Raw genomic sequence first — 20,776 nt, forward strand, 5'->3', positions numbered from 1 at the left:
TTGTATATGGTCCTGTGCACTAAGCAATTGAATTATGGAGTTCATGTTGATACCTTCCATTGTATATGGTCCTGTGCACTAAGCAATTGAATTATTGTGATCCCCTGTTAAGAACATCGTAGACACTGGGTGCTGGTGGCTCACGCCTGTCATCCTAGCTATTCAGAAGGCTGAGATTTGAGGATCATGGTGCAAAGCCAGCCCAGGCAGGAAAGTCTGTGAGACTCTTATCTCCTATTAACCACCAGAAAATTGGAAGTGGCGCTGTGGTTCAAGTGGTAGAGTGCTAGCTTTGAGCTGACGAGCTGAGGGACAACCAGGCCAAGAGTTCAAGCCCCACTAGAGACAGATAGACAGACAGACAGACAGACAGACAGACAGACAGATATATAGATAGATAGATAGATAGATAGATAGATAGATAGATAGATAGATAGATAGATAGATAGATAGATAATAGACATACTCTAGTTCTTACAAATGAAGGAAATCATGCAACCTGCTTTTCTTTGGGTCTGTCTTATTTCACTTAATGTGATTTTTTCCAAGTTTTTCCATTTCCTTATGAATAGGACAATCTCATTCTTTCTGATGGAATCATAGAAATCCATTGTGTATATATATCATATCTTCTTGATCCATTCATCTACTAAGGGGCATTTGGGTTGGTTCCTTATCTTAGCTATGGTAACTATTGTTGCAATGAACATGGTTGTGGTGGTAGCTTTAGTATGGCCTTGTTTGTGGTCATTTGAATAAATGCCCAGGAGGCAGATTGCTGGATCATAGGGGAGCTCTATGTTTAGTCTTTTGAGGAACCTCTATACTGCTTTCCAGAGTGGTTGGACAAGTTTGCACTCCCACCAACAGCGGGAGCAGTGAACTTCAGAAGCTGAAGAGAGAAGAGTACTTGGGAAGGATACATCTTTTTCTTTGTTGGTCATGGGGCTTGAAATCTGGGCCTGGGCACTGTCCCTCAGCTCTTCAGCTCAACGCAAGCGCTCTCCCACTTGAGCCACAGTACCACTTCCCCACCACAGTGTTATAGCATTCTCCTTTGTAGAACAAGAGATTCTAAAAGGTAAATGTCAGTTTCTGCCTATCAGAATGAGGAAGGAAAAAAGGAATAGATGGATAGATAGATAGATAGATAGATAGATAGATAGATAGATAGATAGATAGATAGACAGATAGATAGATGAAAGCCCAGATGGAAAGCTTTCTATTAGTTTTGTGTTTTAGGAGCTTTTAAGTCTGTCACTTGATCCTTCAAGTCTCAAAATAAGTTGATATAGAATATGGATCAGAATTAAGGTCATGTACCAGTATAATTCATAAACAACTAGTTGGGACATCTCTTCCATCAGCAACCAGAGGATCAAGAAGGGGTCACACGTAATGATTGCTCTTTCTAGACTATTCTTTTTTTACCCTGTTCTTTTTGCTCCAAGACCAGAACTATACCTTAGTATCTGATGCTTTGTTCATTGGCTGGCACTCTAGCACCTGAGCCATGTCTCTAAGGGCAGCTCTTGGGGCATGTTCTCAACTTACAGAGAAATTACCCCTTCTTCAAAGAAAAAAATCATGTCATGAGAAGTAACTGCATTTGTAAACATCTGTGGATATCATTGATTTGGGTGTAGTTTCAAGTATTGGGAATAAGAGCCACCTTGGTGATAAGAGCTTAGAAGAGCCAATGGCTGCACTTGACTCTTCGCGAGGCATTCCATAACCTACTGTCCTAATGGTAGCAGTGATTGAGTGTGTTTACTGATAATATTTATAAAATGTGAAGTCTAATTCCAAAGTACACACATCCATGATTCCTTGTCTACTTCCAAAAGCAGGATAGGACATCTGCCTCACTCACCTATGGAGTGGGTAGGGTACAGGTAAGTTGGCTGTGATTTGCCTATTGTGGTTTGAAGCCAGCCTAGGCAAGTTAGTCTGTAAGACTTGGTTTTTGTTTTGGGTTGTTTTTTTTTTTTTAGGTCGTGGGGCTATTTTAGGTCATGTACCATAAGCCCCACCTCTGCTCCATCCCATGATCTGCAGGAGCCTCAGCTCCCTCATCAGAGCTGGGCACTGAGGGGGGCTCAGCAGCATCAGCTCTGCAGCTAGCACAACCCACAGCTGAAAGGAAAAGTCAGAGGAGAAAATTACTAGACAAGAGTGACAATGGACTTGATCCCCCACTTTTCCATAGAAACCTGGGTCCTCCTGGCTACCAGGAGTCTAGACTCTGCTCACCTGCCACCAGGTAACCCAGGATTCAGGGTGAGGATTATGATGGTTGATCAATTGGGAAGATCTAAAGAGAAAAATGAATGGGAAATTACTCAAGTCAGATTTAGCCTACACCTTGAGAGGTTATTATTTATCCTGCAGAGATCCAATGAGAGAGTTAATAAATATTCTTCTCTCATGGAACTCCCAATTTCTGTGTGAAGAAAGGGGTTAGTGGCATCATTTGGAAATTATCTCTGAGTTGATGTTTGTGCCTATATTAATACCTCAATTCAGCAGAAGCAGAATATGAACAACTGCTCACTCTTGGAGAGAGCTCAGGATACTTGGGGTGGAAGGTCTTTATTGTTTGTTTGTTGGTTGGTTGGTTGGTTTGCTTTGGTGCCAGAACTGGGGCTTGAACTCAGGGCCTAGGCACAATTCCTGAGCTTTTTTACTTAAAACTATCATTCTACCACTTGAGCCACAGTTCCATTTGTGAATTTTTTGGTGGTTAATTGAAGAGAAGAGTCTTACAGAAAGAAGCTGCTGGCTTACGCTTGTAGTGTTAGCTGCTTAGGAGGCTGAGATTTTAGAATCATGGTTCAAAGCCAGGCTGGATAGGAAAGGCCATAAGACTTAATTCCAGTTAACCACCAGACAGCTGAAAGTGGTGCTGTGGCTCAAAGTGATAGAGCATCAGCTTTGAACAAAAAGAGCTCAGGAACAGTGGCCAGGACTCTAGTTCAAGCCCCATGACCTAAAAAAAAGTCTTATAGACTAACCTGCCCAGGCTGGCTTCAAACCACAGTCCTCAGATCTCAGCCTCCTGCATAGCGAGCATTACAGACAGCCACCAGGTGCCCTGCTACATGCATATTTTGAAAGTTATCTGATAAGCACATTGTTTTAATTCATTTGAAGTTTAAGTTTGCTTTAACTTTTGAGCATACATTAGTAATATAATTTCATACATGGGTGCAATAACATTTGAACATGTTCACTTCTTCCATCCTATCCTTCCTCTTTTCCTACCTCCCTCTACTTTTTCAAATAATGTTTAGTATGCTCATTGTGTTATCTTTATACACACACACACACACACACACACACACACACACACACAAAATCTAGCATGTGTAACACGTGAAATATCTATCAATATTCTTCAATCACCAGTATCCTCTCCTTTCCTCCCTTCCCATTTCACAAATCCACCCAGACAATCCTCCTTTTATTTATGTCCTATTCTTATTTCTATCATTTATATTATCATCATGATCATCACTACCATCATCATCACCCTCATCTTCATTATCATGATCATTTTGCAGATGACCGATAGTATGCACTATTTTGCTTCTGGAATGGGACACTTTCCAGTTTTATTTTGCTGCAAGTGACATGATTTCCACTTAGCACAGTAATATTCCATAGTGCCTGCGCTTATGATTATCTATTCATTGGTTATTGTGCACTTGGCTGATTCTACAGCATGGCTATTGTCAATAGAGCTGTAATAAGGGTGTATAAGCAAGAATCTCCCTTGTATATTGACATTCCTCTCCAGCAGTTTATCTTAGTCGTTCTGTGGAGGTGAGTAGGAAGAAGGTGAGCCAATAATGACATCAGCAACAACCAGGTAAGATTTAGAAGGAAGCAAGGGAATATTCCTCTCTTTTAAGGTCAGAGCTCCAAGAGGTACTTATGGACCCTGACTGTCCACATCGGATGGCACATGTAAATAAATGACTTGGAAATTTCTAGTTTGAATCTTATAAGAGCGCTCAAAACAAGGTTGTTAACTTTTGCCATCTATCCACTGAATGTTGGGGATCCTAAGGACTCCAGCCACTTTTAGCTCAGGCCCAGAATTCAAGCCTCACATCGGAAAAATAAATGCCACAATGGATAATTCCTACCAGGAAGATTTCTGTTTTGTTGTTGTTTTTCTTTTGAGCTTCAGAAGTAAAACCTCAGAGGAAGTGTTTAATTTGTGAGGTTCTATGGGTAAAGGTGATATCACTTTTATCTTTTCATATTGAGTAGATGTTCTTTTTTTTTTTTTTTTGTCTGTCATGGTTCTTGAACTCTGGGCCTGAGCGCCGTCCCTCAGCTCTTCAGTTCAAAGTGAGCGCTCTACCACTTGAGCCACAGCACCACTTCCAGTTTTCTGAGTGGTTTATTGGAGTTAAGAGTCTCACGGACTTTCCTTGCCCTGGCAGCTTTGAACTGTGATCCTCAGATCTCAGCCTCCTGAGTAGCTAGGATTACAGGCGTGAGGCACTGGCACCCAGCTGAGCAGATGTTCTTAAAGGCAAGTTCACTTTGCCTTCACTCACGCTTTGACTTTTGCCAGAGCCATTTATTAAGTTTCTATGCCAAAATTGGTGAATTGAACATCCCAACTCCAGGAACCTCATTCAGTAAACAAGAAAGAAGTTGCATGAGAAGATAAAAGATTGGATGTCAGCTGGTTACTGTGACTCAAATCTGTAATCTTAACTACTAGAGAAACATGACCTGGGAATTGAAACTTGAAGGAGTATAGGCTTGCCCCCACTCCCCAAGAGATGCCCGTATGAAAGCTGCTTCCACGTGACATACTACAGGTCCAAACTTGTTCCAGTATGTGATCAAGGGGAGTGTACTTGGATGAGGTCTTATACATGTAAAACCTATCTTTGTTTCTCTTCCCAGGGCATTGCAGTTTTTGATGTAGAATGTTATTAAAAATGGAAAACTTTAGGGATCAGTACTCGGGAAACTTCCATGGGGCAGATTTGTGAAGATAAGAGAATGCATTATGTGGACACACTATCAATCCCTAACCTCATCCTAACATGGATGAAATATGAAGTCAATTGTAGGCTTTTTCTTATGAAGGACTCGTCTGTCACCAATGTTTGTGTGTGTATATGTTGTGACAGTACTGGGGCTTGAACTCAGGGCATGGGCACTGTTCCTGTGCTTTTTGTTTGCTCAAATTTAGAGCTCGACCACTTGAGCATAGCACCACCAGTGTCTTTTTTGGTAATTAATTGGAGATAAGAGTCTCATGGACTTTCCTGCCCAGGTGGTCTTCAAACCAAGATCCTCAGAGGAGCCACCATGATTACAGGTGTGAGCTGCCAGCACCCAACTTGTTACAATATTTGAAACATATTAAAAACCATGGTGACTGGCATGGACAACACTCACCTAGACAAAACACCACCTGGACTTCACTAAACGTCCCGGTAATGATGACCTGTTTGCAAAGCTGTTTTGTCTTTAGGTATCTCTTCTGTGCATAAGCCACATTAGCCCTTATTTTGTGGACACCTGTGGCTTTTGTGTTCAAAATCCCTAGCTTGAGCTAACTTTGCCACATGTTGAAATGGGATGTGATCATGGTCTGGATTTCTTTGTCCTGTCTCCAGCAGCAGGTTAGGCTGCTGGCTGGTTAGGTTTTCCACTCGGCTGTGTTTGCACTCAGGTTGTATGATGGTCAGCAGCTCTGGAAGCAATTTAGATCCAGACATGATCAAAACAGTGCTGGGGAAAGAATGCTACACTACCTTCGCAAACCGCCGGGTAGGCATCCTTTTTTTTTCTTAAGACATTTTAATATTTATTTATCAACAAAATATTTATTTATCTAGCTTTTAATTATGAAATAATTACAAGCTCTGGGGAACCCATGGAGAAGGGCAGAGGAGAATAATGAAAGGCGTGCTATTGATCAAGACACATTGTGCTCATGAATCAATATGTTAAATTGAAACTCTTTTTTTAAACTATTTTATTTATTTATTTTTATTTATTTTTTGGTCTGTTATGGAGCCTGAACTCGGGGCCTGGGCGCTGCCCCTCAGCTCTTCAGCTCAAAGCTAGCACTCTACCACTTGAGCTATAGCACCGCTTCCAGCTTTTTCTGCTTATGTGGTGCTGAGGAATTGAACCCAGGGCCTCATGCATGCAAGGCAAGCACTCTACCACTGAGCCACCTTCCCAGCCCCAAATCTCTTTTGTTTATAAAATATTGTAAAAAAGAGAATGAATATATAATTCCTATATAATGTAATCAATCAAATTGATAGATCAGTACATAGATATATAAATAGGTCTAGAATATGAAATCCCAAAAGCATAGCTTGCTGGGTGCATCTTTTAGTCTTCCATGGAACCTGGCATTTAGGATAAATATTTGTTGAGTTTTTTTATAGAAGGCCATAGATTTTCAATTAAATGCTGCCAATTCATCAATTTTATACAACTGTGAAAAATCTTCAAATTTACAGAAAGCAAAATCTGTTTTTCTTTAGAGGCTAGCCTTTTGGCCCAGCTGGATTTATGAAAAAAGCTGTCTCCATCTCTGAGGACAAAGAATGGAAAAAACTAAGAACATTGCTTTCCCCCATGTTCCCCAGTGGGAAACTAAAGGAGGTAATCAACCGGTGCTAAGTTACAATGAATCGGGGGAACAAGCAAACAGTCAGATCAGGGTCCTTTTCCAAAATGGTGTTTTGTCCTTATGTCCTACAGTTACATGGTTTCTCATAAATGGGATGTCATGCTTCATCTTTTTTGGGGGGCATGGACTCAGATTTAACTCTTCTCTTTTAACTTCTCTTGTTTTGTGCCTAGATGTTCCCTATCATTCGCGAATTATCTGGTTGGTTGCTGGAAAACCTGAGACCACAAGCAGAGAAAGGCAAACCTCTCATGTTGAAAGAGTGAGTACTTTCTGGGCAGTGGTAGCACACACCTGTAATCCTAGCTACTCAGGGCAGTGAGGTCTAAAGACCACTGCTCAATGCCAGAACCAGCCAAAAAAAAAGTCTGTGAAATTCCTATGTTTAATAAACTACCCTCAGAGTATCTAGAAGCAGAGCTGTGGCTCAAGTGATAAAGCATTAGGCTTGACCAAAAATAACTCAGGGACAGCACCCAGCCCCTGAGTTAAAGCTCCAATACCTACACCAAAAACAGAGAGAGAGAGAGAGAGAGAGAGAGAGAGAGAGAGAATTATTACTCCACCCATGGCCTGCCCGAGCACCAATCTATTATCTATTATAATCCACTACTATCTACTGTAATCTATTATCATCTACAGAGTATTTGTACAACTGTGATTTGTCTGGGGAGCTCTTTGTTTTCTAAGACTGAGTTCCTTGAGCTCCCAAGTGAGTCTGACCCACCTAATTGTCCTACCAACCCTAGCCCAAGGGTTGTGGAACCATTCTTGCCAGGTAAATACCTTAGGCAGAGGCAGGGAGGCAGAAGAGGAAGGCCAGACCCTTCCAACGACCCCTCAAGCAGTTCTGACAGAGAAAGGCTTGGGACTGTCCTGTCTTGACACAGGAATTTGTTGCCACTTTTTGCTCCTTGTGTAGCAGAAAGGAGAGAGAATGGGAAAAAGAAATTTAAGTTTTAATGATTCTGTTTTTCTCTGCTTCAGCATCTTTGGGGCCTACAGCCTAGATGTGATCACAGGGACATCATTTGGGGTAAACATCAATTCTCTCAACAACCCACAGGACTGTTTTGTGGAAAAAGTCAAGAGACTCCTAAAATTTGATTTATGTGATCCAATAGTTCTCTCAATAGGTCCGTGGACCTCTCTTCCTTCCCCCCTCTCTCTCCCTCTCCTTTCCTTCCTCCCTCTCTCTGTCTATTTCTATCTTTCTCTCTTCCTCAGTAAAAGATAGTTCATTGAGATACAATTCATTCATACACATACATATCTCAGTAAACTGTATAACTCAATGATTTTTCATTATATTTAAAGACATATGTGGTCATGATCACTGTCAATTACAGAATATTTTATCACAAAAAAACCTTGTACCTTAGTTGGATGCCAGTGTCTCACACCTATAATCCTAGCTGATCAGGAGTCTGAGATCTGAGAACGGTGGTTTGAAGCCAGCCCTGAGCAGGAAAAATCTGTGAGACTCTGATTCCCAAATGGAGCTATGGTTCAAGTGGTAAGGCACCTGCCTTGAGAAAAAAAGTACCCTAGAGAGAGAGCCTAGGGCCTGAGTTCAAGCCTTCTATAAATAGAAGGAAAAAGAGTGAGGGAGAGATAGAAAGAAAGAGAGAGAAGAACGTAAAGAAGGAAATAAGGAAGAAAAGGAGGGCGACAGGAAAAAGGGGAAGGAGGGAGGGAAATAGGAAGGAAAGAAGGAAAAATGGAGGATGGGAAGAAGGAAAAAGAAAAGGAGAGAAAGAAGGAAGGAGGCCTGTACTTTTTAGCTTGTACTCTTCTACTTCTCTCAGGCCTGAATGATCACTTACCTATTTTCTCACTGCCTATTCTGGACACTGTTTATAACTGTGTCTGGCTTCTGTATTATGCTTTCAAGTTTCCTCCCTCGTGGGGCATGTATTAGTACCTTATTTCTTTGTATGGCTGAATAAAATTCCATGGTGTAGACAGCACAATTTGTTATTTCTTCTTGCTTTCTCCTGTGGTACTCTTTCCATTCCTTACACCCATTTGTGAGGCATTAAATATCAGTGTGTTTCCAAAGGATGTTACAGATTTCCTAAGAACTTCTGTAGAAAGGATGAAAGAAAGTCACCTCAAAGACAAAACGAAGGTAAAAGCTGGTGATGGTTACTTAAGGATGTTCGTGGTTCAAAGTTATTTGGCTTTAAATGTATGTTTTATGTAACTCTCTGTCTTTTTCTAAAGTTAGATGAAAAAAAACTATGTTGAGATAGATGAAAAAATTCTAGGGTGGGGTCACAAATTTTTAGATTGGAAGGGAGAATGAAGAATGCAGTGATTAGGAATGGAGATGTAATATAAATCAGAAAGAAAGAATTTAAAATGAAATGATAAGCACCAGGAACCCATGGTTCATACCTGCAATGCTCACTATTCAGGAATCTGAGATCAGATCTGTGGATTGCAGTTTGAAGCCAGCTTGGGCAGGAAATCCATGAGACTCTTATCTTCAATTAGTCAGAAGTGGCTCAACTGGTACAATGCCAGCTAGAGAGCAAGTAAAGGAACAGAAACCAAGTCCTGTACTAGTATACAAAGAGATAGAGACATAGAGAGAGAGAGACAGAGAGACACACAGAGAGAGACAGAGACACAGAGAGATGCATGCACACAGAGAGAATGAGAGAATTAAGTTATTTCCAAGCTTCACATTGGCTATGTGAGCCCCTGAAGGCCTGTCTGAATATCTGATTCATACAGCTTAGACATCAAACAAAGATGTCTGTAGGGCAGGAAGGCAGCACTGGGTTCCTCCAGATATAACTGAAAAATTTGTTCATTCCAGATGGTGATGTGTTTCCAGATGCTTGCTCTAAAAAGTTAATCTTTGGGACTATCCATTAATAAGTATGTCCACACAATAAAAGACTGAAGTCCTGGTGTTGCTTGTGAGCAAACAGATGTGACGGGAGAAGAAGCCACATCCTGCCTGGACCAACAGTTTGCTCTTAGAAGTCAGAGAATGTCAGAGCTGGGGAGAGCAAAGACCAAAAGCTGTTGGTAGGACAGCTGGCTTTCTTTTAGGAAAAGATCCTGGTCCCTCCAAAGTTTATAGATGAATATTCTCATTCACTGGTGATTCAAGCAACGTCAGAAAGATCTGTGGCCAGGCATCAGTAGCTCGTGCCTGTGATCCTAGCTACTCAGGAGACTGAGATTAGATCTGAGGATCATGATTCTAAGCATGCCTAGACAGGAAAAGCCATGAGACTCACCCCTGATTAACCACCAGAAAACCAGAGGTGACGCTGTGGCTCAAAGTGGTAAAGTGATAGCCTTGAGCCAAAAACCTCAGGGCCAGTGCCCACACCCTGAAGTCAAGCCCCAAGACTGACAAAAAAGAAAAAAAAGAAAAAAGAAAGACTTATGGTTACATGGGTCATATTCATAGAAGAAAGCTAAGCTCTGCCCTTCTGATTTACTTCTCATTTCATGGGTGATCTTCTGCCTTTGAAATTTGTGTCTTCTTTCTAGCACCAAGTGGATTTACTGCAACTGATGATTAACTCCCAGAATTCCAAAGACACAGAGTCCCCCAAAGGTAACGGGAGTTCTTTGGGGTCTACTCATGAGAGAAATGTGAAGTCCACTTTCCATATAGAGGTACATTTCTGCAGAATTTCAGAATGGCTCAAACTCTGCTATTACATAGGGCAGCCAAAGGGAATCACATGCTCATTACCATGACCTTAGATATTACATTTACAGCCAGGTGCCAGTGGCTCATGCCTGCCCTCCTAGCTATGCAAGGTTTAACCATCAAGGTTTAAAGCCAGCCCAGGCAGTTAAGTTCGTGAGAATCTGATCAACAACAAATCACCCAAAGGCCAGAAGTAGATCGGTTACTGAAGTGGTCGAGCACTATCAAGCACTAAGGTACAGAGCCCAGGCCCTGAGTTCAAGCCCTAGAAATGATAAACACACACACAGACAGACACACACACAGAGACAATTATTGTCTTCCTATCATCATTTATTTTGAAACTCAACTTTTTTCATGTTTGTTCACTGAAAATCCTTTCAAGTGGGCTTCTGAGTCTTTTCTTCTCCACGTTTTTAAGTAGATGGTATTTTAGAGAATTTGTAGCTTCATAGCCAATTGAGCTGAATATAAAGAGATTTTCCATATGCTCCTGTACCTCTTCTCTTACAATCCAACCATATTATATTGATTTCTTTTTTGAGTGCAAGTCCTGAGGCTTCCACTCAGGGCCTGGGCATTTATATTTTTGCTCAAAGCTGGCCCTCAACCTCTTGAGCACAGCTCCACTAATGGCTTTTGGATGGCTAATTAGAGATGAGAGTTTTGTGGACTTTTCTGCCTACGCTGGCTTTGTACTTTGATGCTCAGCTCTCAGCCTCCTGAGTAGCAAGGATTACAGGAATAAGCCACTTGAACCCGGCAGTGTATTGATTTCTGCACCCTTAGATCTTTATGGTTCCTTTACAGCCTTCAAATGTGCTTCAATGGAAAACATCCCTCATGTTCTTTTCTTTCTATTGTTATTAGGGTATACTAGTTGTACAAATGTGTTTCATCATGATGTTTCCGTATGTGCATGCAATGTCCCCCAGCCAAATGGATGGAGTCGCACCGCTCTGAAAGTGCTGGTTAGATAGAATACTGTGGCAATCTGCTGCACCGGGGCAATAATCATGGAAGACTGAGCCAAAGAACTGAGATTTTGGGGGACCAGAGGACATGAAGCGATTCCTGCCGTCAGATCCTGAGATTCCATTACCAAGTGTTTTTATTAAGTTTAGTTCAGCGGTTGGGGACTGAAGATATGTGCTAAAAGACTAAAAGGCTGATTTGCACATAAGTGATAATTAACTTCCTTGTCTTAGGAAGCAGAGGGAGGCAATAAACATTGCAATATTAGCCCAGAATCTCATCCCAAACAGCTCTAATTTAAACACACTTAGGGCAGTAATTTTTACCTCTGTCTGCTTTGACTGTTTGACATTTCCTGGGCACACCTCTCAGCCTTCTGAATGCTGGCAGGGATGGTATTTGATCTCTTAACCTTTTCCAGGTCTTAAAGCTCAGCTCCAGGGGTTCTCACAGAACCCCTTAAATGACCCTGCTGTAAGTGGCAATCATAGAGAACTCAGACGAGATGGGCAATGGTAGTATGAACCTTTGGGAAACTGGATTAAATTTATTTTTTTCCCTTTGGTTCTTGTCAGACGTGATGACAAGACACTACATTGATTTTTTTTCTTTCTTTTTTTGTCAGTCGTGGGGCTTGAACTCTGGGCCTAGGTGTTGTCTCTCAGCTCTTCAGCTCAAAGCTAGCGCTCTAGCACTTGAGCCACAGTGCCCCTTCCCATTCTCTGAGTGGTTTATTGGAGGTAAGAGTCTCACAGACTTTCCTGTCTAGGGCTGGCTTTGAACTATGATCCTCAGATCTCAGCCTCCTGAGTAGCTAGGATTACAGATGTGAGCCACCAGTGCCTGGCTACTACATTGCTTTTCTATGACTTATCCATAGGTATATGTATTTAAACCATGATTGTGACATTCTGTACTGACTGTCTTTGCCTAAAATATATGTTTTCCTCCCTTTAGGTCTAACTGACCTGGAGATAGCAGCCCAATCAACTATCTTTATTTTTGGTGGCCACGAGACCACCAGTGTCACTCTTTCTTTCATTATGTATCTATTGGCCCTTCACTCTAATGTCCAAAAGAAGCTGCAAGAGGAAGTTGACTGGACTTTACCCAATAAGGTGAGGGCAAGGCACCTGGGGAGGGCGGGAACTGATGAGGCATTATAAGAACAATTCCTTATCACTTGTGGTGAAGATTTCTACAATGTTGTAAGCAATGAGGATTTACTCAATTTTGTTGTAGGTTAAGCCACCAGGAGAGATGTACAGACACAGAGTACAGCCAACAGAAAGTCTTGATTACTGGCTGGGACTACACTGGTCAGTTGGATACCCAAAGTGCAATCCTTAGTCCTCTTTCAGGGCTGCTTATAAGCAAAATTTTTTATGACCTTGTTTGCTCAGGAGTAGAAAGTCCCTAACCATTTTTTTTTTTGTCAGTCATGGGGCCTGAACTCTGGGCCTGGGTGCTGTCCCTCAGCTCTTCAGCTCAAGGCTAGTGCTCTACCAGTTGAGCCACAGCGCCACTTCTGGCTTTTTCTGCTTATGTGGTGCTGAGGAATCGAACCCAGGGCCTCATGCATGCAAGGCAAGCACTCTACCTCTGAGCCACCTTCCCAGCCCCTTTCTAACCATTCTTTCCTGCAAGTACAGGCCAAGTGTGAAGTTTCAGAAGCTTAGACAATGCTATAAGCAAGCACTGAGTGAGGGTAGTCTGACCCATTTATAAAATTCATCTCTATGATCCGTTACCTAGAAACATAACTGGAACTGTGGACACATATCTAGATACGTCTTTGAATATCAAACCATAAGGAATTAGTCTCACAGGTGGGGATGCAGTCCTTTCTTGAAGATGGAGTCACAAAAGCAAAAATGCAGTTGCAGAAGCTTTGAGTAAACTCTAAGACAGTGAGGTTTGATCATCCCTATTACATTCTCCACTGGTTTTATGGGTGTAAGTACAATCGATGACTCACTCTGGAGCCAGGGGTCATCATTACTTCTAATTTCTTCTGACCATTAGCTTTACTGCATTTACTCTTTTCCTAAATAATTCATAAAGCAGTTGCTCAAACACAATCCTACTGTTAAAGCTAGGAGCAAGAGGGCCAAAGGGCTTACTAGGGCCAGGATTAAGGCCATAAGTCAAGGAGACCAGGTAAGCAGAGACTGATACCAATTGTCAGATTCATGTTTTCTTTTCTCCCTGTTCTTCAAGTTATTTTTAACTAGGACAAGGCTTTCTCTAATAATTCCCTACTGATTAGCATAAAAGCAACGGGTCTTCCCTAGGGCCATGCAGAGACGGTCTATTTCATGAAGATGAGTTCCCATCCTCAGTGTCACTGAAGGGCCACCTCTGCTATGGAATCTACTTGGCTCTTCAGTCAGGAAAGTGAGTTTTTTTAATGTCACAAATCCATATCTATTTGAGTCCTTAGTTCTCTGCAGTTTTTGTTTCCTAGGACTAATGCAGATGCCCCAATGGCTGCTGGTCCAGCAGGCCTTGCTCCCACCAAAAGGGGGACAAGGAATTGGATGACCCTTCAAGTTCTGATGAGCCCTGCATCTAGATCAAAATGGATTTGTCCTTCTTTCCACTGTAGATGTATACTTGAGGAATGATTTGGACCAATACACAGAGGGTTCCCCCTTCTTGGCTCCAATATATCAGAGGCTACACACTTCGCTAATCCATTTGTGCATGCCAACCAGGTGGTCTCCAGAGCCTGATAACTATCTCTTTGGTTTGTTGCATTTGGTGTATACAGGTAGCATAGCAGGTATCTGTGTAGGGAGATTTCTTTAGGTCATACTTAGATGAGACAACACAGGTTCCTTGAACTTTCCTTCCCCCAGGGGGAATTGAGGATGATCTCAATTACAACTTAATTGATTTTGAATGGGGGTGAGGGTCTGGTTAGTCCTTACCCCTATATAGTAGGGAGGTCGCGGATCCAAACACAACCAACAGTCTTAAACTAGGCTTGTGCTAGAACAATTTAGACCTTTTCTAGTGTGCTTAACATTGAGAGAAGAGTTTTGGGATTTGGGGCTGTTGGGACTGGGATTGGACCATGAGAGGAACTTGTAAACTAGTGGAGCCTGAGGATGCCAGGGATCTTTAGGCCTCTAGGGTATTAGTAGAAATAAACCAGAATTAGAACCTCTGGGCTTAATGTCTTGAGGTTGGTGCCTCCTTTATATGGTAAACTTATCTCCTAAGTCCCAAACATCGACATAGAGTCTAATTCCACAGGCCCTTCCAGGCTCCCAGTCATGATTACCAACAGCACTCCAGGCCAAAAACTTTGATAATCAGAGAATTACAACTGCCTGAAGAACAGGACTGAAGTGTCTTTTCCCCTTTCACATAGACATAAGAATCTACATGTTTCCATGAAGCCTCTGTCTCACAACCCCAACAAGTACAGCAGAAGTGGATCCTGCAGTAGCAGGACACACATAGAATTGAATAGACTGAGAACTTTTTTCTGTCTTAGGGTTCCAGCATCCTCCATCTCCTTGTGCCTGTGTCTGTCCCAATGGGGTGTGTCACTTTCAATTTATTAATGAGCGTAGACATACTTTAAAGACTATCAGTGGTAACCTTGGCCAAGAGCTTTCCATCCCCTATCTTTCTGAGTTGCCACTCCCATGTTTGGGGATGGTGGTTAGTACAAACTGCCTGTCCCCTGGGGAGGAAAAAAGGCCACAGAACAGAGGGGCCTGCAGCAGCCTTATCTTTAGTGGATTGGAAGTTTGGGTGACTGTGCATTTTTCCTTGTTGTCTGCGGCTTCCATCACCTGTGTGTGGTAGATCCAGGAGGGAACACCATCTTTGCCATTGGTGTGGCAAGGATTATGGGATAAGGTCCCTTCCAGGTTGGTTCCAAAGTCCGAGCATGAATTCTTTTCACCCACACCAAGTCCCCTGATTGGAACTTGTGGATCAGCTTAAGCACCACGCTAGGTGTCTGTTCTTCTGACCACCTGGTGAATAGTCTTCTAAGCGGACTGGAGAGCCTGTAATGACTTGAGAAGGGAGTGATTAGTAATCTCTGCTCCAGAGATATCTCTTAGTTTGGGGAGGATAGGTGGTGGTCTTCCAAACATGATTTCATAGGGTATGGAGTCCATCTGGTCTTAAGAAGGGTAAAGGCAAGGAGGCAACTTTTGCCTGTCTCTAAGAACAGCTTAGTCAAGGTTTCCTTTAGGGTCTTATTCATCCTCTCTACTTGCCCTGAGCTCTTTGGCCAATAGGCACAATGTAATTTCCAGTTGGTATTTAATGCCTTTGCCATATTTGGGGATATTTTGACTGTAAAAACCGAGCCATTATGGGACCCCAGAGTAAATGATAGGCCAAACCTAGGAACTAATTCCTGAAGTAGCTTTTTGGTGACTAGTGAGGCTGTTTCAATCTGGGTGGGAAAAGCTTCTGCCCTGCCTTAAAATGTGCCCATGAAAACAAGGAGGTATCAGTATCTAAAAACAGTTTATTTGATTTCAGTATAGTCCAGTTCCCAGTGCTCTCCGGGCAAAGTGCCTCAGATCCATATTCCTTCTGGGGCCCTTCTTCCTGCCCTTAGGGTTTACCTTAGCACAGGTAGTGCATCTAGTTGTGACAACTTTCACAATGTAGTCCAATCTAGGGGTGTAGTACCTTGGCCCGAGGAATTCAGCAAGTTTTGAGTCTCCTTGATGTGTTGTCCGGTGCAGTTGAATCACCAACTGCTTTCCCAGGGTTGCTAGGATGACAGGTCTCCCATCTGGCACCACAAGCCAACCTGTTTCTTCTTGCTTGAAGTCCAACTACTTTGCCCATTCTTTTTCCTATGATGTGTAGGAGGGTCTAAGAGGCAGATCTGGCTTTGGATCATTACCAGAACCTGGAGGGACCATACTGGTTCTAGGGCTGCCACATCTGCCATTCTGTTTCCTGTGCTTCAACGGATTCTCGGGTGTTCCTTACAGTGAACAATGGCCAATTTCTTGGGTAGCCAAATGGTTTTCAGTAAAGTGAAGATCTCTTCTTCGTTCTTTATCTCCATCCTGGTTTAGGTGTGGACCGCCCTCTTCTGATACAGAGATCCATGAGCATGAGCAGTAGCAAATGCATACTGACTGTCTGTGTACACTGTTATGGCCTTGTCTCCTCCCCATCTCGATGCCTGTACCAAGGTATTAAATTCAGCCTTTTGTGCCTATGTCCCTCAATTGAGGGACTGGGCCCAGATTGTTTAGTCTTTTGTGACTACTGCTGTCCCTGCATCCCTTATACTGTCTTTCACAAAACTTCTTGTCTGTGTGCAATACCTCAATCTGCCTCTGGGAGTGGAACATCAGTCAGGTCTGGTCTGGTGGCCTGGATCAGGTTGGTTTACCTCTATACAGTCATTCAGGGGTCATTCTGGGTCATCATCGGGCAACAGGCTTGCTGGGTTGAGGCTGTGGTTCTGTACAAGTGCCTGGTAGTGGGTTACCTAGACATTGGACATCCATCTTTCTGGCGTGCTCCTCAGGAGGGTCTCAAGCCAGTGGGGAGTAGTTAGCAAAAGTTCCTGATCGAGAGTTAGCTTGTCAGTCTCTTTCACAAGCATGGCAGTCACCACCACTGCTTGAATACTGGCTGGCCAGCCAGTGGACATAGGATCCAGCCTTTTGGATAAGTAGGCCACATGCCACTTTCAGGGTCCCAGGGCTTGGGTAAGAACTCTTTTGCTATCCTTGTACCCTTGTCCATGAATAACTGAAAGGGTTTTGTGACGTCCAGGAGGGCCAAGGCTGGTGTAGACACAGGGCTTTCTTTAAAGACTCAACATCCTTCTGTTTAGTCTTAGTCCACTCCAGACTAGCATACAGGGGTTTGGCAATTCCAGTGAACCCTAAAATCCACAAGCAGCAGTAGTCAACTGTTCCCATAAATTCTCTAGAGTAGGAATCTGCAAAATCACTGAGATGCAACTCTGGGAGAGGGTGTGTTTCCCTCCCTCAAGGTTATACCCCAAGGAGGTGACATGGGGGCATACAGAGCTGGCCCTTCTTCACTGAGATTCTATACCCCAGGGTCTTACGGGTCTCCAACAGTCCTTCACTTGCTACTCTACATTTCTTCTTGGCAACTAAGGCAACAGAGGTCATGACTAAAAGGTCATCTACATATTGGAATAGGATGCTGTTTGGGTAATTTTGGCAGAATTCCAATAAATTGTATTCAAGCCCTTGTCAAACAGGGTTGGAGAGTTCTTAAATCCCTGAGGTAGTCTAGTCCAAGTCAACTTGCCTATGTATCCCCCTGCAGGGTCAGTCCATTCGAAGGCAAAGATGGGTTGACTTACAGGCCCCAAGGGCTGGGAGAAGGCATGTGTTAGATCAGGACAGAATAGAGCTGCTTTTCTGGTGGAAGGAGACTCAGGAGAGTACAGGGGTTTGGGACTGTAGGATATATAGTCTCCACCTGCCTATTAACTTCTCTGAGTTCCTGTACCTGCTTGTAGTCTTGGGTCCTAGGCTCCAGGGCTGGCAGTAATGAGGTGTTCCAAGGTGATTGACATGGGAAAGGTATTCCTGTTTCTCTCAATTGGTTGTGGACTATAATTCCATGCTTTGCCTCACTCTGATAGGAGCTGCTGAGCTCAGTAACTGGAAAATGATTTGAGGTCAGTGGGCTTCTTGGCCAGGTGCATTCTTCTCTGCCCAGTCTTGGGGGAACCTCTGCCTCAGCAAAAACAGATACTCCAAGGGGTGGGGAATATTACCAGGAACTGATTTCAGCTGCAGGGAATATTCCTCCGATAGTGGGCAGGTCACCAAAAGTTTGGTTGGGGCCTGGCCTCCATCTAGGGTCAACTGAGTCTCTGATTCCCCAAGGAAATGGTAGCCCCCCGTTTTCAAAGGAGGTCTCTGCCCTTCCAAGGATATGGACAGTCAGCTATAACAAGGAAGGAGTGTTTCACAGTACCTCATCCCAGGTTGACAGTCCAGGCAGCCGTCCGTAAGTATGAGGCAGTCTTGCCTGCGGTCTTGGATTTTGTTGGGCTGTGGTGGCTCCCAAGGGTTTTATTTTTTAATGGAATGGGTGACTCCTGTATTCTATTAATTTATCCCTGAATTTGGCTGACACCATGGACTTCTGGGGGCTCAATAAATGGAGTCCCAGGCCCATCAGGCCTCCTCATTGGAAGACTGGGTGTCCTTCTTGCTCTTCTTGCCTTCTCCTGTTCGGGCACTTGTTCTTCCAGGTGGCCCTTTTCCTTACAGTAGGTACACGGATCCCTGTCTAACTGTTTTGTCCCAGTTGCTTCCTGTCTTTTCCTTTGGGTGTTCTATCCCTACCTTTAAGTCTCCCTTCATCTGTCTCTCTCAATATTTCCACTACCACCTTAATCAACTTCTTACACTGCTTTATCCTCTTTGGAATCATGGTGATTGTACACTTTCTGAGAGATCTCCAGCCACTGAGACCTATTCATACCTTCAAAATCTTCTTGTTTCTGCAATTTTCTTAGAATTTCTGGGACCAACTGTGTGACAAAGGCAATATTTATGGCTCACTGGTTCTCGGGAACATACAGGTCTATTGGGGTGTAGACCCTGTAAGCCTCCCAAGGGCACTTCAAAAACCCAGAAGGCGATTCTTGAGGTTCCTGAATTACCTCACTTACCTTCAAGAGGTGTGTGGGTCTCCTGGAAGATTCTAACAGAATCTGTCAAAAGTTATCCAGTCTCTCTTTATTTTGATCATTATTGAGGTCCCAGTCAGGTTTCTCCAGAGGGAAAACCTGCCTTTCACAAGCGTCCCTGTCGGGAAGCTTGCCTGCCCCAGTCCCAAAGCAAATGTCCTGCCTTCTAGCCTGATTCAGTCTTACTCCTCAGCCATGAAAAGTATGGCTAGGAGCTGCTGGCAGTGTTCCCAGGTGTGTTGATGGTTGTAAAAGATAGTCTCAAAGAGCCTCACAAGTGCCTGAGGTTTCTCAGAAAATGGGAGATTCTGGTTTTTCCAATTATAAAGATCACTGGTAGAGAATAAGGCATATACCATAAAAGGGTGGGTGCCTTGGGTATCAGAGGCCTGACAGTTGGCTCCCATGGGAGAGGCTTCCCATCATGGGAGGGTAGAAGTGGGGCTGCTTTCAAGTGTCTGTCGAGCTTCCCCATACGCAGAGCCACTCTGTATGGGAGGAGGCCAGGGGCCCTGAGTTGGATGAATCCTGATCCTTTCCTACTGGCCCTCTGGCTGCCTATACAGTCCAAGCTGTACCTAGGCTGGGGGAAGTTCAGCCTCCTCCAGCGGAGCCTAGAGGACTGGTGGGGCTTTCGGTTTCTCTTTCCCTGCTGAATGAACTAAAAAAAAAATGTGGGTGTCTAAGGAAAAGACAAAAGCTTTCAAATAAGGTGGAGGTTTTTGTAACATCACCAGCCAATAGTCAGTGTCTGGAAACTGGTCAGGGTGGCCAGGATTTCCAGTAACTACTTGCCAGACATTGTGAGCCAGCTGGATGTACCGGGTTCCCTCGCTGGGCCACCCCTCATGAAATGTGGGAAATTCAAGTTCACAGATGGTTCAGAGTTTTCCTGAGGAAAGGCAAGTGCCATATTCTTCCCCATCATCAAATCCATCTCTGAAATGTTTAAGTATACACTTCAAAGGAGTTCTAGGACAGCTTGAACTTGCCTCACACCAGCAGCTGGGCACTTAGGCCTGTCTGCTGCGGAGGGCTGGGGAGACCAACCTCAGCTCTCCAGGATGGGTGTGAGGCTTCAGAAGGGGTGGGATCCACAGCTGCTCAGGCTTTTGTCTGCGTTGTTTCAAACAGGCCCAGTCTCCCTGCTGCTACCAGGGCTGTGGCAAATGCAGGATCATAGCGCCCTCTCAGTATGAATCTACTAACAGATGAGGTGGGGGTGAGGAAGGGCTCTGGACTCTGTCTTCTGGTGCCTCTTCTTGGGTAGAAGGGAGGAGCTTGGGCCAAGTTCAGTGGGTCATCACAGTATGACCTCTGGAGAGTAAGACAATCCATCGAGGCAGTGAGAGGTGAACAAAAGTAGTTTATTTATCCTATTTACACAAGAAAGGGGACTTGAGACTACCTTGTCCTGGTCTAGATACCCAGAACCAAGGACAGCCTCAACCACCAAACCTCCAAGCATCCAATAGGCAGCTCTGACCTTTATTAGTTGGTCTGCAAACCACCTATTAGTCAGTCTGCAAACCTCCAAACCTCTGACCTCCAAAGCTCCAAAGGGGAAGGCTTTTCCCTTTCTTCCCTTCCTCCTCCACTGCAGGCCTCTCCACCCTCCACAGGCCTGCCCTGCTCTGCTCTGGTTGGTGCCTCTCCACAGGCCTCTCTAGAGGGAGGCCCCAAATGGCTTTCCCCTCCTGCAGTCTTTCCCTACACTCCTACTCCTCTCCTCCCTCTGCACTAACTG

The 20,776-nt window shown here is 43.8% G+C and overlaps 2 protein-coding genes across 2 annotated transcripts in view; one reads left to right on the top strand and one right to left on the bottom strand.

Annotated features, from left to right (window-relative positions):
* Pilra (paired immunoglobin-like type 2 receptor alpha) overlaps window positions 1–20,776 on the bottom strand; it is a 124,071-nt gene that overhangs the window by 88,630 nt on the left and 14,665 nt on the right. The window lies entirely within an intron of this gene.
* On the top strand, window positions 3,507–13,917 carry LOC105997304 (cytochrome P450 3A21-like). Its single transcript, XM_013031697.1, has 9 exons — window positions 3,507–3,573; window positions 5,708–5,805; window positions 6,544–6,657; window positions 6,859–6,947; window positions 7,673–7,822; window positions 8,690–8,816; window positions 10,202–10,268; window positions 12,300–12,460; window positions 13,867–13,917. The coding sequence occupies exons 1-9, from the start codon at window positions 3,507–3,509 to the stop codon at window positions 13,915–13,917; spliced, it is 924 nt and encodes a 307-aa protein (XP_012887151.1).

This window comes from Dipodomys ordii, unplaced genomic scaffold (genome assembly GCF_000151885.1).
Source record: "Dipodomys ordii isolate 6190 unplaced genomic scaffold, Dord_2.0 Scaffold143, whole genome shotgun sequence".
In the NCBI taxonomy this organism is placed as follows: domain Eukaryota; kingdom Metazoa; phylum Chordata; class Mammalia; order Rodentia; family Heteromyidae; genus Dipodomys; species Dipodomys ordii.

Excerpts from the sequence above, each read along its gene's own strand:
- LOC105997304 (XM_013031697.1), top strand. The coding sequence starts at position 3,507 with ATGATCATCACTACCATCATCATCACCCTCATCTTCATTATCATGATC. Across the intron at positions 3,574-5,707 it reads CATTTTGCAGATGACCGATA|GTTGTATGATGGTCAGCAGC; the intron begins GTATGCACTATT and ends GTTTGCACTCAG. Across the intron at positions 6,948-7,672 it reads AAACCTCTCATGTTGAAAGA|CATCTTTGGGGCCTACAGCC; the intron begins GTGAGTACTTTC and ends TCTCTGCTTCAG.